This window comes from Copidosoma floridanum, unplaced genomic scaffold (assembly GCF_036245765.1).
Source record: "Copidosoma floridanum isolate Cflo_tuat_1 unplaced genomic scaffold, Cflo_Japanese_pri ptg000019l, whole genome shotgun sequence".
In the NCBI taxonomy this organism is placed as follows: domain Eukaryota; kingdom Metazoa; phylum Arthropoda; class Insecta; order Hymenoptera; family Encyrtidae; genus Copidosoma; species Copidosoma floridanum.
In genome coordinates this window covers 475,857-492,484 of record NW_028321896.1, presented here as the reverse complement: position 1 = coordinate 492,484, position 16,628 = coordinate 475,857, and the positions used below count along the sequence as shown (strand labels likewise).

General features: G+C 32.7%; 1 protein-coding gene across 2 annotated transcripts; it reads right to left on the bottom strand.

The window, feature by feature from the left end:
• Window positions 1-230: 230 nt before the first annotated feature.
• On the bottom strand, window positions 231-1,032 carry Tom7 (translocase of outer membrane 7). 2 transcript variants are annotated; one of them, XM_089593201.1, is made up of 4 exons: window positions 971-1,032; window positions 737-862; window positions 596-644; window positions 231-445 (listed from the first exon to the last, which is right to left on the bottom strand). In XM_089593201.1, the coding sequence occupies exons 2-4, from the start codon at window positions 840-842 to the stop codon at window positions 430-432; spliced, it is 171 nt and encodes a 56-aa protein (XP_089449327.1). In that variant the 5' UTR covers window positions 843-862; window positions 971-1,032; the 3' UTR covers window positions 231-429. The 2 variants fall into 2 exon arrangements, with proteins under 2 accessions (XP_089449327.1, XP_023245027.2); XM_023389259.2 differs by lacking the exon at window positions 971-1,032 and having other exon boundaries at window positions 232-445; window positions 737-964.
• Window positions 1,033-16,628: the final 15,596 nt, after the last annotated feature.

Genomic DNA, 16,628 nt, shown 5'->3' with positions numbered 1-16,628 from the left:
GTGGTAGTGGTTGCCGGCTTTAAGGCGAGCTGCTCTCATCTTAGCGAGAGCAGTGTTAAAAAAAACCTTAATTTTGCAATCTAACGATGTATACATAAACAAAAGTGTTTAATCCAATTTTGTATCATGTCAACGTTATCAAAAATATACAATTGTCAATGGAAACTAACATAAATAACGAGTAAGAAATGCATTAAATTAAATCTTTTATTTTTTTTTTGTACATACTTTAAATTTTCAAGTACTTTGCACTCAAATATTCGACATTCAATGCAATAAAAATTTCTTTCGCGTCATAGCTATATACATTTTGTACTAGTTTAAAGTAACAGTAACTGTAAAAAATCTCATAATGCGTGAATTTACAAGAAGCTGCCACTTTTGCTGGAAATGCTTTGGATTCTCACTTGAAGGAAACGTGAACTTTTATTACTGCCAAAGTAAACTGTAACAATAAAAAATTTTTTTTTTAAATTGTGTTATATTTTTTCATCTTCAGTGATACAGTTTTGCTTACAATAAAATGTAATGGCAAGCATAAAATCAAAATTCATTGAGTAAAAATATTCAAGTAATTTTATAAAAATTTACTCACTTCATAAATGACAGTTCAGGCATACCGGGATCTGCACCTTTACGAAAACCTGAAAGGCAATGATTACACGTTATTTCATGAATAAAAATTACAATACTTTTCGTCTATTAGAGATTTTAGAGATATTTTGGCAAAGCTAACCTAAATACAACACCGCAGGAATGAAGCCCCAATGAAACACCGTTTTCGAAATGCTCATCACGATAGCTATTTTCTGCTTCGTCCGCGGAGTAATGGTGAGGGCCATTTTGTCGTTCAACTTTTGGGCTGCAATTTTTATGTTTTTAAGAAAAAAGCACCATCAACACACGCGAGCGTACGAATTGATAGCGCAAGTAATATACTTGCGTCTTGCGATTGTGGGATATATATTACTTATGAGTACTACTTATTCCGCAAAATCTGCTATCACGCCATCAGCTCGGTGTGTAAAGACGCAATAACCTCTATGAGCGGGATGTTCTGCCGTGTGGCGGCGCTCGTGAGGGCATGGGGGTAAAAAGCGCCAAAGTTAAACTAAATTAAATTTCTAAATTTTTACATACAAGAGACAGATACAGAGTATGAAAAAAGACTGCAATATACAAAAATAATTTAAAAAAAATAGTTATAATTGTTCATTTCACATATATAGCAAGAGTTGGCACATGTAAATATAACCTACTCATTACATGAAGTACCAGTAATTTGTTAAATATTCAATACAAGTTATGTGAGCTTTTTGATGCTTCTTTCACCGTCCCCCATTTTTCATAATTTTTATCATTACACAATGGATAACTGTAGTAGTAAAAACTACGGAAAATGGACCAACAAACAATTAATTCTGGAGCTGAAAAAAAGAAGTGCACAGACAACTGGGAAGAAGGCTGATTGAGTGCAAAGGTTTGCCGCGTATTTAATGTTTATGAAAGATGATGGTTCATCATTATAAATTTTTTATAGGCTCATTGATTACGACAAAATATGTATTAAGGCTACACCTGAAATTGAAGAAGAATATACATTAATTACCCCTGATCCTAAAAACTACAGAGACTTGAATGCGTCGTATCCTTTATCACTACCAAATAACTTTTATGTAGGATATTTCAATTCAATACAAGTTAAGATTCATAACGAAAAAGGAGAAAAAATGTACAATGATAATTACTTGCTGTGTCTTAGAAGCGCTGTAAATCAAGAGAATGAAACATTTTTGCTGGCACGAATTGCTTCTCAGTTTAGAAAAGCTATTGTTTACAATGTAAATATTAAAATTACACCTCTAAATATTATTTCTGATACTCAGTGTGAGTGTGCTGCTGGTAAGGGACCAACAGCTCATTGCAAACACGTATTTGTGGTTTTTGAAGCTATCAAAGACTTTTTGATGAATAAAAGTATAAAAATAAAGGAAATATGTATAGAAATATTACAGACATTTCACCAAGCTAAAAAACACCTAGGCTCACCACTCAAAAAAAAAAAAAAAACCATACGAACAAATGTGATTTCACATAAAAAGAATGACAACCAGCGTTGGCCGCGATGGTCAAAAGTTTGCTGCCGACCGCAACCTTTAGACTTACAGCGGGTGTTTTCGGCAATCGTCACCAGCAAGTAATAGGGTGTTTTCCGCAATCGTCACCAGCAAGTAATTTAAGGTTGCGCTCTACGCTATACCATCAGGTCGGTAAGTCAACTACCTTGAATTAACTGGCGCTCTGTTCCGTAATCTGGCCAGTTAAAATAGCAGACGACAGTCAACAGCGATGAAATCCTCGCTTTTTCTCGCATGGCCAGATTACGGAATACTTATATTACAGCGCCAGTTTAATTCAAGGTAGTTGACTTACTGACCAGACGGTAACGTAGAGCGCAAATTTAAATTACTTGATGGTGACGACGATTGCGGAAAACACCCCAAGCGGCGTTACCACCACGACCTACGTAACTTTACAGCCTCTGATTTTATCATTCTGGTAAAGAGAGCACGGTGTAAGATGTACGTAAAGTTATGTGTAGTAATTAAAGAAACTACTACTAAGTAATGCCATATGGTCGATTTTATTAAACCATATGAATATCTCTATTTTTAGAGGTCGACTTTTAAGTAAAAAATAGATTGTAAACTTGCCGCAAACAGCACAAACTACGTCAACTTTTTATTATCTATCTGTAAGATTAGTTGCGGCTGGTTTGTAATTATTAAAGTGACTTTACTGTAAGTAGCAATAATTATTTTGGATCAGCGCCATCTAGCGGTCTTTATTTTTTGGTCAAAAGAGGCTCCTAAAATTCTCAATCAGAGCATTCGGAATTAGAGCCATTTCATCAATTATAAACCAGCCGCAACTCATGATGAAGCTATAAAATGAAAAAATAACGATATATGTGTTTTTAGCGGCGAGTTAACAATCTATTTTCTACCAAAATTAGACCTCCTATGTGTTTGTACTTTTAAAGATAAATTTTCAAGCATAAGATAAATTGATAACTTGCCGCCTAAGACACGCATACTGTAATTTTTTCATTTTATAGCTTCATCATAAGTTGCGGCTGGTTTATAATTGACTAAATAGCTCTAATCCTGAATGCTCTGATTGAAAATTTTAGGAGCCACTTTTGGCCAAAAAATAAAGACCGCTAGATGGCGCTGATCCAAAATAATTATTCCTACTTACAGCAAAGTCACTTTATTAGTTATAAACCAGCCGCAAATAATCTTATAAATAGACAATAAATTCTTAACATTCTTTATGATACTTGCGGCGAATTTTTACATCAATATTCTACATATCTTATATGGCTCATAAAATCGACAATATTTACAAAATTACAATACTCTTGACCTTTTACCATTAACTCACGTAAGCACAAATTAATCAGTCCATTAAAGAGGCAACCGACGAAAAAAGGCCTGAAAAAGAAGCACAGTCACACGAAAAGTCTCATATAAGAATGGAGCATTGGATCTCACTTGATCAGAGAAGGTTGGGTTCTTTGTTTACTTATAACACTTAAAATTTACATCTCTGTAATGAATGTATTTTTCAATTAGTAAGATCCGATGCTCCATTCCTAAGAGACTCTTCGTGTGACACCGCTGGTAGTATAGTCCGGTTTCCGGTAGCTGAAGCAATCAATAAGGAACAAATCGGAGATAGCGTCCAAACTTTGCAGATCGCTTTGTATTATGGTCTGTAAACATGGAAAAATAGTTTTGTCCAACCAAACCACGGGCTTCAATTGTTATTAAACAATTCGTAAAAATTTACCATTTTTTTTCTTAGTTTTTCTCATATAACTTTTTTTGTGGCTGTCGGATTGCAAAAATAGCTAAAGATATTTAATCGTTATTTAATTATCTACCAATCTGTGTAAATTAGATCATTGGAAGACTTTTTTTCGCGAAGTTATATTGCAAAAAAGTGCAAAAATCGTCGTTATAAATTGTCATTTTGAAACATCCATAACTTTTATAATGTTTGATGAAAATGCTTCAAAATTTGGTATTCGATAGCTCTTATAGAGATCTTAAGCCATGCTCAAGGCTTTTCTTGTATTATGAAAAATAACGTAAATAAACTATAATTAATTAAAAAATTCATTTGATTGTCCTGATCGTTAAAATTGAGCTAGACTGAAACTTTAAAATGGATTTTATTCAGAATACAAAGGACTTCAATATTGTAAAAAAAAAACTTTTTTTTTCAATTTTTACCCCAATTTTTTACAAAATTTAATTTTGCAATATTAACAAATTAACATTACTCGATCATTTTCTATTGTGGAGAAGTAGAACTAGTTCCATCTAATATTGTATATTTTTACACAAATTTACAAAAAAAAATTTTTACGATATGATGTTTTTAACTATAGTTATTAACAGTTTAGTGTTTTTTGCAATTGTTTAATTTCTATCGGTTTTTTCAATTAAAAAAAAATATTTTAGTATCTACATAGCATCCGTTGTTGTTATATATGACTTACAGATTTTTTAACAAATAATTGACAGTTAGAAAAAATTACTTATTTATACAGTTTTACGTGCGATAACGGCCTGTGTACGGCGGATTGCATATTTCAGGCGTTTCCATACCAGTTCGAAAAATCATATTATTTGATCTTTTACTTTTATTATTGTTTTGTAATAACTAAAAATACATAAACATACATTTTTATACAAAATTTATTATGTGAATGCAAGAAAATACGATGTACATGATATTTGTTGCATAAATTTTTTATAAAATACTATTTCTTATATTTTACGTTTTTTTGTTACTGGTGTGTGATCACTATCACTCTCGGTGTCATCTTCTATTTCGGCGAACAAGATGTCATCAGAATCGTCTTCTAATACTAATTCACTCATCTGAATTTGAATTTGCTCATGCTCTACGTTCTGAGTACTGTATATGTCGTTATCATCTTCATCTTCACTAAGAGACACTATTCTGTCTTCCATGTTAGCACAATTTTTACCTTCACAGTAAAATGCTTTTCCTAATTATATAGTATTAGAAGACGATTCTGATGACATCTTGTTCGCCGAAATAGAAGATGACACCGAGAGTGATAGTGATCACACACCAGTAACAAAAAAACGTAAAATATAAGAAATAGTATTTTATAAAAAATTTATGCAACAAATATCATGTACATCGTATTTTCTTGCATTCACATAATAAATTTTGTATAAAAATGTATGTTTATGTATTTTTAGTTATTACAAAACAATAATAAAAGTAAAAGATCAAATAATATGATTTTTCGAACTGGTATGGAAACGCCTGAAATATGCAATCCGCCGTACACAGGCCGTTATCGCACGTAAAACTGTATAAATAAGTAATTTTTTCTAATTGTCAATTATTTGTTAAAAAATCTGTAAGTCATATATAACAACAACGGATGCTATGTAGATACTAAAATATTTTTTTTTAATTGAAAAAACCGATAGAAATTAAACAATTGCAAAAAACACTAAACTGTTAATAACTATAGTTAAAAACATCATATCGTAAAAATTTTTTTTTGTAAATTTGTGTAAAAATATACACTATTAGATGGAACTAGTTCTACTTCTCCACAATAGAAAATGATCGAGTAATGTTAATTTGTTAATATTGCAAAATTAAATTTTGTAAAAAATCGGGGTAAAAATTGAAAAAAAAAGTTTTTTTTTTACAATATTGAAGTCCTTTGTATTCTGAATAAAATCCATTTTAAAGTTTCAGTCTAGCTCAATTTTAACGATCAGGACAATCAAATGAATTTTTTAATTAATTATAGTTTATTTACGTTATTTTTCATAATACAAGAAAAGCCTTGAGCATGGCTTAAGATCTCTATAAGATCTATCGAATACCAAATTTTGAAGCATTTTCATCAAACATTATAAAAGTTATGGATGTTTCAAAATGACAATTTATAACGACGATTTTTGCACTTTTTTGCATTATAACTTCGCGAAAAAAAGTCTTCCAATGATCTAATTTACACAGATTGGTAGATAATTAAATAACGAACAAAATATCTTTAGCTATTTTTGCAATCCGACAGCCACAAAAAAAGTTATATGAGAAAAACTAAGAAAAAAAATGGTAAATTTTTACGAATTGTTTAATAACAATTGAAGCCCGTGGTTTGGTTGGACAAAACTATTTTTCCATGTTTACAGACCATAATACAAAGCGATCTGCAAAGTTTGGACGCTATCTCCGATTTGTTCCTTATTGATTGCTTCAGCTACCGGACTACTCGTACAACAGAGCTACAGAGCGCCAGTAAATTAAAGGTATATATAGTTGACTTTCCGATCTGACGGTAATGTAGAGCGCAACTTACCGAAAATTACTTGCTCTGGTAACGATTGCGGAAAACACCTCATCACACGCATGATGCACGTAGTATATTATACCACGTGTGATTGTCTTCCCCTGTGTGATAATGATTTGACAACAAATAGATAGACGGACAGCTCAACATACCGCTATCTCTTTTGCACTTGGTATAACGCTCGCCGCTCTCGCCGCCCTCGCTGGTGAAGTATTTAAAAACAATAAAACATATTTAATAAAGTAATGCATTAGAAATACCTAACTGGTAAAATGTTGAAGAAAAGCTATGACTGAATGCATTTTATTTTTTTTTACTAAAAAAATATTATTCAGTAGTGTGCGCAAATATCACGTTGTATACTAAAATAATAAAGGTATTGGATACATATACTTTTCGTCTTTACCGCCACTAATATGGTAGTCGAGCGTTGTGTAACAAATCCAGCTATTTGTTGTCACATCATTATCAACACATTATCAGGATAAGCTTTAATGATGTGACGACAAATAGATGAACGACAACTCATACACTTGTCGTCCATCTATTTGTTCCCAAGTCATTATCACACATTGTCAGAGTAAGCACAAGCACACATAATATAATAGTATATCGCGTGAAGTTGTGAAGAAAGTTATAGCATTCAGTTTTCATCAGCTTAAGTATAACGTTCGTTAGCAGTGTGATTCTACGTGGCAGTAAATCGTAATTGTTGAGTCGTGATCAAAGTTTAGAACTGTTTTTTTATCAACTAGTAAATTTGCCTTTTTTTTTATTAACACTCGTAAAATTTTTCAATAACATTTGCAAAACACGTTTGTGTAACTGTATTTCCGTCGCTTATTTCAAATTAGCCCTATTTCATTTTCGCGGGAAGCAACGTTTGTACCCTCGAAACTTGTTTAAAAATATTGACATTGACAAGTTATAAGGTTTTTTTGTGGTATAGAAATGAATCAACTTATAGAAACCAGCTGCGAGGTAAGTCGACTTCCATTCAAATGTTCGAGCATATTCCGGAAAAAACCGGCCGCATGATTTTTAATTTGAGAAGTAAAAGAAAGAAGCATTTTCTATCAGTTTTGAGGTAAAGAAATATTTACATATTGCAAAATAGATTAATTTTCGAACGCAACTTTATGTAGCTGTAGCTACTAGCTAATACCATGATGTAAAAATACGCGGTGCGGCGTACCGACGTCTCATTTTCGTGCCGTTTTGCGCCTTCCATTGCGACGCCATATTTGAGGGAGACGTGGCTATATACTACAGCGGCGAAGAGCCTGTACAATGAAACGAAGCCGCTTAAGTTGAAACTAAAACTTATCCCATGCATCTCACCTCGAATTGAGATATATATATTTATATATTTGTACATATATACGTAAAATGATCATCGTTTACCTGTTTGTTCAGTTTTTTATGTGCAAATATTGCCGAATTGGGTGTTTGGTCACTAAAACAACTGGAATGAAAGTATTGAAGCAAAAAATATACATTGTTTCACGAGTTTCTTGATGCTAATATATGTTTTATATTTTAAAAACTTTTGAAATCCGCAGACAGACATGGCGGCGCGGTGGAAGCCATGATGTAAGAAATATAATGTGTGGCGTTGCACATCCATTTTGATTCGCACCGCCATGTCTGTCTGCGAATTTCAATAGCTTTTAAAATATAAAGCGTATTAACATCAAGAAACTCCTGAAACAATATATATTTTTTATTTCAATATTTTCAATCCAGTTGTTTCAGTGACCAAACACCCAATTTGGCAATATTTGCACAGAAAAAACTAATTAAACAGGTAAACGATGATCAGTTTACGTATATATACACAAATATATAAATATATATATCTCAATTCGAGGTGAGATGCGTGCATGGGATAAGTTTTAGTTTCAACTTTAGCGGCTTCGTTTCATTGTACAGGCTCTTCGCCGCTGTAGTAGTCACATCTCCCTCCAATATGGCGTCGTGTTGAAAGGCGCAGAACGGCACGAAAATGAGACTTTGGAACGCCACACCTTATATTCTTACATCATGGTGGAAGCATTGATCAATCAAAATGGATGCGCAACGCCGCGCGGGCCGCACCTTGTATTTTTACATCGTGGCTAATACCATGTGTTTTTATATATATATACATGTGCTTACACTGACATCGAATAGAAAGATGTTAAAGGAAATGGATGATTGTGTTCGCAATTTTGGATCCATAATGGGTCCATTTGGTATAAAGTACTGGATGATGACATCACATGAATACGTGAAACGCATATACCCGTCACATCTATATATGTGTTTATAGTAACATCGAATAGAAAGATGTTAAAGGAAATGGATGATTGTGTTCTCAGTTTTGGATACATATTGGATCCATTTGGTATAAAGCACTGCTGCACTGGACAGTGGTGGGTTTCCGACGCAACTCGGAGGTTAATTCTGACTCAGACTTGTTCAGATTAATTTAAAGTTAGATGAGAAAGGTTTATAATCAGATGTTAAACGAACGACGAATAGTTGTCTTTTATTTCGAAGTCATGATTAATCTCACTTAAGTCAGGCCTCATATTTATTTAAAAAAAAAATGCATGATACTTCTTCTTTCGTCAATTAATTGCATTGATAAAAGTTGATTATACAAATATCACCACATATCGCTTTAATATTTCCGATTAGTTCACAATAGTTTTACTCGTTTAACCATACCGTTCTATGGATAACTTATTGCACTTACAATAAATAATTTATCCTACTAATTTTTTTAGGAACGAAAGGATTGACAGACAGTCGACAAGGAAAGAACTTAAATTTTTTCCGGACTGTCCTTAAACACTTGTATACACTAAATTATTTTCCAGTTAAAATTTACTTGTTTGTTTGTTTTATTTATATCTGAACGATAATTATATCAATAGAACTATCTTGTAGACACATACTCACCTATGAATATATCTGTACATGGTTTGGTTCTCAACTTCGAATTCAAAATCTTGTGATAGGATTCAAGTTTATTATTGGTTCTATCTACCATATTAAATATGCTAAATACTTCCGGAGTAACTTTAACCATCCATTCATTTCGAAAGTAAACATCCCAAAATCTTTTCCGTTTAGCTAATTTCTTCTGATCATTTTTAAAACTTTTTTTTATAAGTTTTCTTATTATTTTAAATGCTTTTTCAGCTTTATCAGCTGGAAAAAGTGGTATTAACAAAATTTTCTTCATAATTTCATAGCCAATATTATTGTTCTCCTTATTATTTTGTCTCAAATATATCCTATATTTTTTTGACTTAGCTTTTCGTATTACAGCCTAAAATAAAAATATGCTAAATTTCAATAGTTTAACTTGCATATATGTAAAATTCATGAAAAATAGTGATCAGGAATTAAAAAATTTTAAAATTATATAAGACGTAATCGATTTTTTTTTACAATATTTATTACACTGGACATGATTGGTAGGTTAAAACTTATTTATAATAATATATTACTTGGCAGTTTAAACATTAAAGAGTTAAAAACTTATTAATAATTAAAAATAAATTACGAATATTAAAAAGATTTAGGAATTTAATGTATCTATGCAATTTAACACTTAAAACTGTAAAAATGATAAGTTATGAGTTTTGTCAATTTTTTATTTGCTTACAACTTCTACTACCGATCTAGTTATGAATGGTTAAAAACAGCATCAACAAGTTTCGAATGGCTTAGAGCTTTTTTCCAACCAATTATAACATTTGTTAATGCGTGAGTGCAAGAGAAATGGTATACATTCAAAACATAAATAATGTATATAAATTATTTAATTATGATTGATGATTAGAATTTTTTTTTTTTTTTTTTTTTTTTTTATGTGTAAGGATATCGTTGTTACACGGATGCTATTAGGCATTGTGTGATTATTTTTTAATTTCTTTTTTAACTTGGCATTTTTCAATGTTTTTTGATATTATAAATCTAATTATTTTTCACAAGGCTCATGATGTCGTTAGTCAGAATGCGTGATTTTTCCAAAAATCGAACGATATATATACTACATTTTTGCGCTTTATAAATGTATGGTCATATTTTTTAACCTACTAAGTTTCTTTCTCTATGTTAGCAAGCCTGTAATGGGGCACTTTCCAAAGATATTTGCCGAGAAAGACGTAAAAATTGGCTTCATGGTTATAAATGACAGACGGTATCAGAATACCAACGCTGATGTACGTAAATGGGTCATTCTTTTAAAAACCGAGCACTTTTTGACCAACACATCTCAGAATTGGCTGAATTTTTTTTTTTCCAGACTCTACTTTTAGCAAAAAACATAAAAGTTCGAGGTTTTTTTTTTTTACGTATTTTAGATAATATAAGCGGTCGAAAATTCGATGAAAGCGAGTTTTTAACTTGAAGACTAATTTTCAAAAATTCATAATTCCGGTTCTATTGGAGCTGAAGATTTAATTTTTTTTTATTATAAATTACTATGTTAACTTAATATTCAACATTATGAAAAAAAGAGTATTAATAATATTTATTTATAATGTGAAACTAGACAACTTTAAACCCATTCGGTAATTTTTTCAACAGATTCTTATGTTGAATAATTGAACAATAATGCATTTTCGGTAGTAAAGAGAGAAGAGCCATTTTTGGGTGAGGTAACAGAAATTTTAAAATAAAATATGATTGGAAGATTGCTCTGCCCTGTGAGAGCAATAAATCTTTTCTAACAGAATTTTTTTTTCAACGTCAATCTTTCAATACAAATATATACATACGATTTGCGAACGCGTCCATAGATAATTATATAGATTTAAGGTGGCTCATCAGGCTTGTCCTATCCATTTGTGTGACATTATAGACTATCACACTTGAAAATATTGAGTAGCAGGCTCAATATATATACCTACATAGATACGAATCCGCTTGTTTACGTACTGAGGTTAGCCCCGAGTTTCGGACTTTCTTAGAAAAAAGATTAATCAAACAACCTGCTCCTAGTTTTTTTGTAACATATGGCTCGACTTTTAGCCAAAAAAAGCTAAAAATTTGGGTGAAATAATAAAAATGCCTTATAAGACTAACTCTAGAATTTAAAATTTGAATGCATTTTTTCGACTTTGGTCGGCAACATGCTTTGAAATTCAAATAGTAGATCCGTTGAGTAATACTTTACCATAAATTTTAATTTAGGTGCAATAGCTGCTCAACTTTCATAAAGGTAATAATTCACCTCAAGAATTAACATTATAAAATATGGTGATAAAAAATAGCTTCTTTACCGAATTATATTTCTTGCTCATAATGGTTAAAATTTGGTGCATTCCATTAATATTTGGACTCGTCTTAAATGTAGCGTCTACAAATATACTATTTTCTTCATTAAACTTATTCAAAAAATCCTTGTCATAGAGAATAACGTGGTATCCATGAGATGAAGAGTTTAACAACTCTGCAGAGAAGGAAGTTTTATTGCCTTTTTTATCAATAAACTTTAAGAGCGATGGATTTTCCTGCATCTGCTTGCCGAATTCTTTAATTGAATCGTAGCGCTTGCAAATAGATGTATGTTTCACTTTATGTTGGGCTCGCTGCATAGTTATATGAACATTTTCATAAGCAAAGTATTTGTCTAATCCATCGAGCCTATGAAGTATTAGATTTATAAATAATTAAACAAATAAATCAATATGTGTCTGTGTGTCTGTCTATGCAAATGTATATGGGTCATTAAACAAAAATTGATAAATACGAATTGATAGATGCGATACTTTCACGCCCTAGTTGAGATTTTTTAACTTAAACATTAAGAATTTTAAATTATTTTTTTCAAGTTGTTTGTCATAACAACGGATAAACATGTGTGTACACTAATGTACATGGGACTTTTTGCGTAAAATATCATATGCTATATAGTTTTAATGTTCAATAAACTAAATATTATTTAAATTAAATACTTTAGATAATGACAGTTTTTTTCAAACATCATATGATATGATACAGTATTGCAAATACCATGATATCTCATTTGCTGCTCTTATTTTAATACCATGATTTACAAAATAAATGCATACCTCCATTTTCTTTATAATTCTTATACCAAACGATCTAGCTAAGAAACTAAAAAGAAAAAATTAAAAAAGCTTTCATTTTGTTTTGTAAACATCTAAAAAGTTCAGCATTAAAATTTATGACTTCTCGAGTATAGTTAGCTTGATACATTTATCGACTGATAACGGTATTTTGTACTTGGAAATATTGGCGGAAATTCTGTCTGTGAAAATTTTGTCCATGACCCAATACTTATTCTATAAAGTATATATACTCACCCCGATAGCATTGTGATAGCACGACCGCGACTGTGGAGCACGGCCTGGAGCACACGTGAAAGCACCGTGATGTCCACCTGTCGTAATTTCTGAGCGCACACTGCAAGCATGGTGTGGAAAGTGCATGTCATGCTATCAGACTGCATGGATTGTGTGTATACCAGGGCTGTTGCATACGCTCATGCAAGGTGGTATGCATGCAGTGCCCATTACCCCTAACCTCTTCTATATACTTTTATCATTATTTTAATTTATAATAATAAGAATGTTATTACAAACAATTTATTTATTTTTATTTTAATTATTTTAAATTTATTTTAAGTGCCCCTCGATAATGGATACTTGGATAAGGTTTGTGTTTGGAGATAAAAAGTCGACGTTATTCTCTATGGGTAGTAAGACGTCATTGGCAGTGATACCGCAGAAGTTTGCCATTTGTAGAGGAGTTTTTGTGAGCTAAAGTCGAGCTGTGATGCTGTGTATTAGGAGTGAGGTTTTAGGTGGGAAATGTTGTGGACGTGAATTTTGATTGTCCATTTGGGCAAATAAGGGCGTCTTTATGTTGTTGTTTTAATTGGGTTAGCTTTCGAGAAGTTGTAAAAGGAGGCCTGGTGGGTGAGCTGCTTTTCTTTGGGCGTGTTAATATCTTTTTAGGAGTATTCGAAGCGTTGGAGCACTTTTGCTGTGAAGTTCATCAGTTGCTTTGATAAGATCTTGCATATTGTCTCCCCCTCCTCTAGTCCAGGGAAATCGGAGAATCTTGATCTCTTGTTTCTGCTATTTAGGTCATTGTAATCATGTCAGGCTTCTTCGACTGTAACAGATTTTTTAACTACGTATGTTAATAGTATGCCTTGCTTGTAATTCTGTTAGTGTTTTTTCTTCTCTTAGTTTTTTCGGTAGGATCGTGATAGTTTTACCTTCGAAAAGTAACACTGGTGCAAAACCGGTAACTGTATGTTCTGTTTAATTACATTTCTTTACGCATTCATGTGCTATGGTTGTCCATGGCTGCTTTCCTTGTTTTTCATTTATCTTACACCTGATTTTATTTTTTTTTTACCCAGTTTACCTTGATAGTTCTTAGGCCAAGTCGCCGGGGCTACCCGCTCACCACCTATGTGTAGGGATGTATTGCCGCACCCATTTTCCAACCCTTTTACTGATGTTACACCTAATCCATGGGCACAGTGTGAGTATCTTCGGTGAGACACCTTGCCAGTTAATCTGACACTCTTTGCACCAACGTTGCATCGGGTCTACTCGCCACTGTGTAGCCTTTCCCCGGGGAGGACTCCATATTTCAGGACGTTCACTCCTCACCGGTGAAGCCGGCGACCTCTGCCGAAGCATCGGATCCAGGTTATTTAGCATCCCCGGAGAAGTCTCATGTTTCAGGGACCACTCCTCGTCGGTTAGGCCGGCGATCCCTGCCTGGTGCATCGGATCCGCTAATCCCTACCTCCTATCACTGTTTTGCATTCACTTAGGCCCGAAAACCTGTGGGGCAAGGAAAAAACTCTGGAATTGCTCTGAAGGAAAATTCCATAGAAAATCCCGCCCCAAAAAACAGCCGGGGTTACATAGGAACTTTTCCGAGCTGGGGGTCGTGCAGCTAGGTATCCCGGCTATCCGAAAACGCTGTTCTCTAATGGACAAGTGACTTACGTTGAACTCTATCCCGATCTAATAAATGCTAACGTCTCTGGTGACATACCAGGAGACGTGTTTAGCTAGAGCACAATCTGCTTCTAGCATTTGGGGTTTCATGGCCACTCTTCCAACCGCCCTGGGGTTACCAGAGAAGATTTTGCTACAACAGCAGGCCAGGGAAAACTCTAGAGGGAATCTAACATGGAGAAACATTTGCAGTCTCTTGTTTTTATTATTAGATCTTGAATCAATGGGAATGCTTGCGATTGAGGTATAACTATTTTATTTAGTTCTCGAAAGTCCATACATAATCTAGATTTTTTTCCATCGTCTGTTTAAATGCTAAAGTTACTGAGGCAGCAAAAGGATTAAGATTCTCCTATTAACTAGTATTTTAATAACATTGAGATTTGTTTTTTTATTTCCTTTTTATCTTCAATCGTGCACCTATATAAGGACTTTTACTGCAATATTTATCTACAGTAATAACTCTATGCGAGCTTCGTGTTCTTTAACTGAGCCAACATCATATTTATCTTTTGCAAAAATTGATTTATATTTATCTTGTGAATTCATAAATTTTAGTTTTTTGATGGAAGTTTAGAGCATGTAGTAAGATTTCAAACTTATTTGTGTCTATGTTTTTATTAAAATTTATTTTTTTAGTATAAATACATTCAGAATTTTTTTCTTTTTCCTTCTTTCATAATATTTGTAAATTTTCATTTTGGATTAATTTAAATTCTTTCATCATATTTAATCCGATTAAGAAATCAAACTTGATTTCCTCACTTTCTACTACGAACATATCAAATTGACTTTTCTATATAATAAATTTTTACTCTTATATTTATCATTCCATTCGCTTTCGTTGCACCATTAATCGCCATCAAATTAGCTTTTTCTGTTTTAAGTTTATCATTTTCGTTTTTTAATTTTATCAATTTATAATTTATTAAGGATACATTTGATTCTTAATCATAAATCCCGATTACTTCTACTGAATTGTTTATAAGTAATTTGATGTTAATCAATGGTGGAACTACAAGTTTTTTTGAACTGCGCATCATTTAATTCGACTTCTAACTGAGAGTTGTTTATTAAATTAATTTTATTCTTTTCCTCTTTTTCATCGTCAGCTGAAATTTCTTTTGATTTAAACCAACAATTTGATTCGAGAGTGAAATCGAGTGCCTTTATTTAATTTTTCGCATATTTTATATGTACTGTAAAATTTCTTTTTTTCTGAAGTTTTCTTTCTAACTAAATATTAATTTTTATGGATTTCTCTGTAAAGGTCCTCGACTTCTTTTAAACTTTCTCTATTGTTTTGTTGTTACCATACGCATCAAACCAAAACCCCATAAGCAATTCCAAGTGGAATTCCAAATGTATTATAAGTGTGTTTATAGGTGGAGTTACAAATACACAACGTTGCATCCGAAAATTGATTAACTAATTTATTTATTTTGCAATTATGTAAATATTTCCTCACTTCAAGCCTTATAGGGAATGCTGATACAACACAACTTCTCTCTTTTACTTGAAACCTTTATAAAGTTAAAAATCGTACGGCCAGATAGTAAACCTGAGCCCGAGTAGGTCCTTAATATCATTCAACCTTTCTCGTAGATTCGCAAAACTATAAGCCTTAAGCTACCTTTATGGGAGTCGTCGGATTTTCAAGTTCCGGATGAGACTGTACAAAACAACTCCTGGAATGAGCCACGCTCCGAACAAAGATCAGGTGGCTTTTTAAACAGCGACTGCAGCTATGCCTGGATAAGCTGCGACAAAAGTTTATTTGTAGTGAATGTCACGTCTGGTGAGTACGTAACATCATGGACCTTCACATATAAGATAACCACTGTGTCAGCCTTTCCTGCTCGTCCAGGAAGTTTGCCCTTACTTCTGGTGGGGCTTGATAGCAATGCTATTAGAATTCAAGATTCCGTTGGGCAATTGTGTGTTTTTGATTGTTGCATTTCCAAAATTTTATGTACTATTCTAGTGAGTATAATTTGTTTTTAGTGCCATGTACTAGTTTTATCTCATAGTAGATGGTTTTAGCTTTAATGAGATACTAATTATTTTTAAAGGTACCAGCTGGTGTTGAACAGGCGTGTGTGATGTACGGTGGGGCCGACTGGGAAAATTTTAATGAAGAAAATCGAGACTTAGTTTTACCAGAAAATAGTGGATTAATCTTTGTATCACTCAGAAACTTC

Bases quoted from the DNA above. Each gene is read 5' to 3' on its own strand.
- Tom7 (XM_089593201.1), bottom strand. From the start codon at position 842: ATGGCCCTCACCATTACTCCGCGGACGAAGCAGAAAATAGCTATCGTG. The intron at 645-736 runs GTTAGCTTTGCC...ATTGCCTTTCAG, and splicing joins TCCTGCGGTGTTGTATTTAG to GTTTTCGTAAAGGTGCAGAT.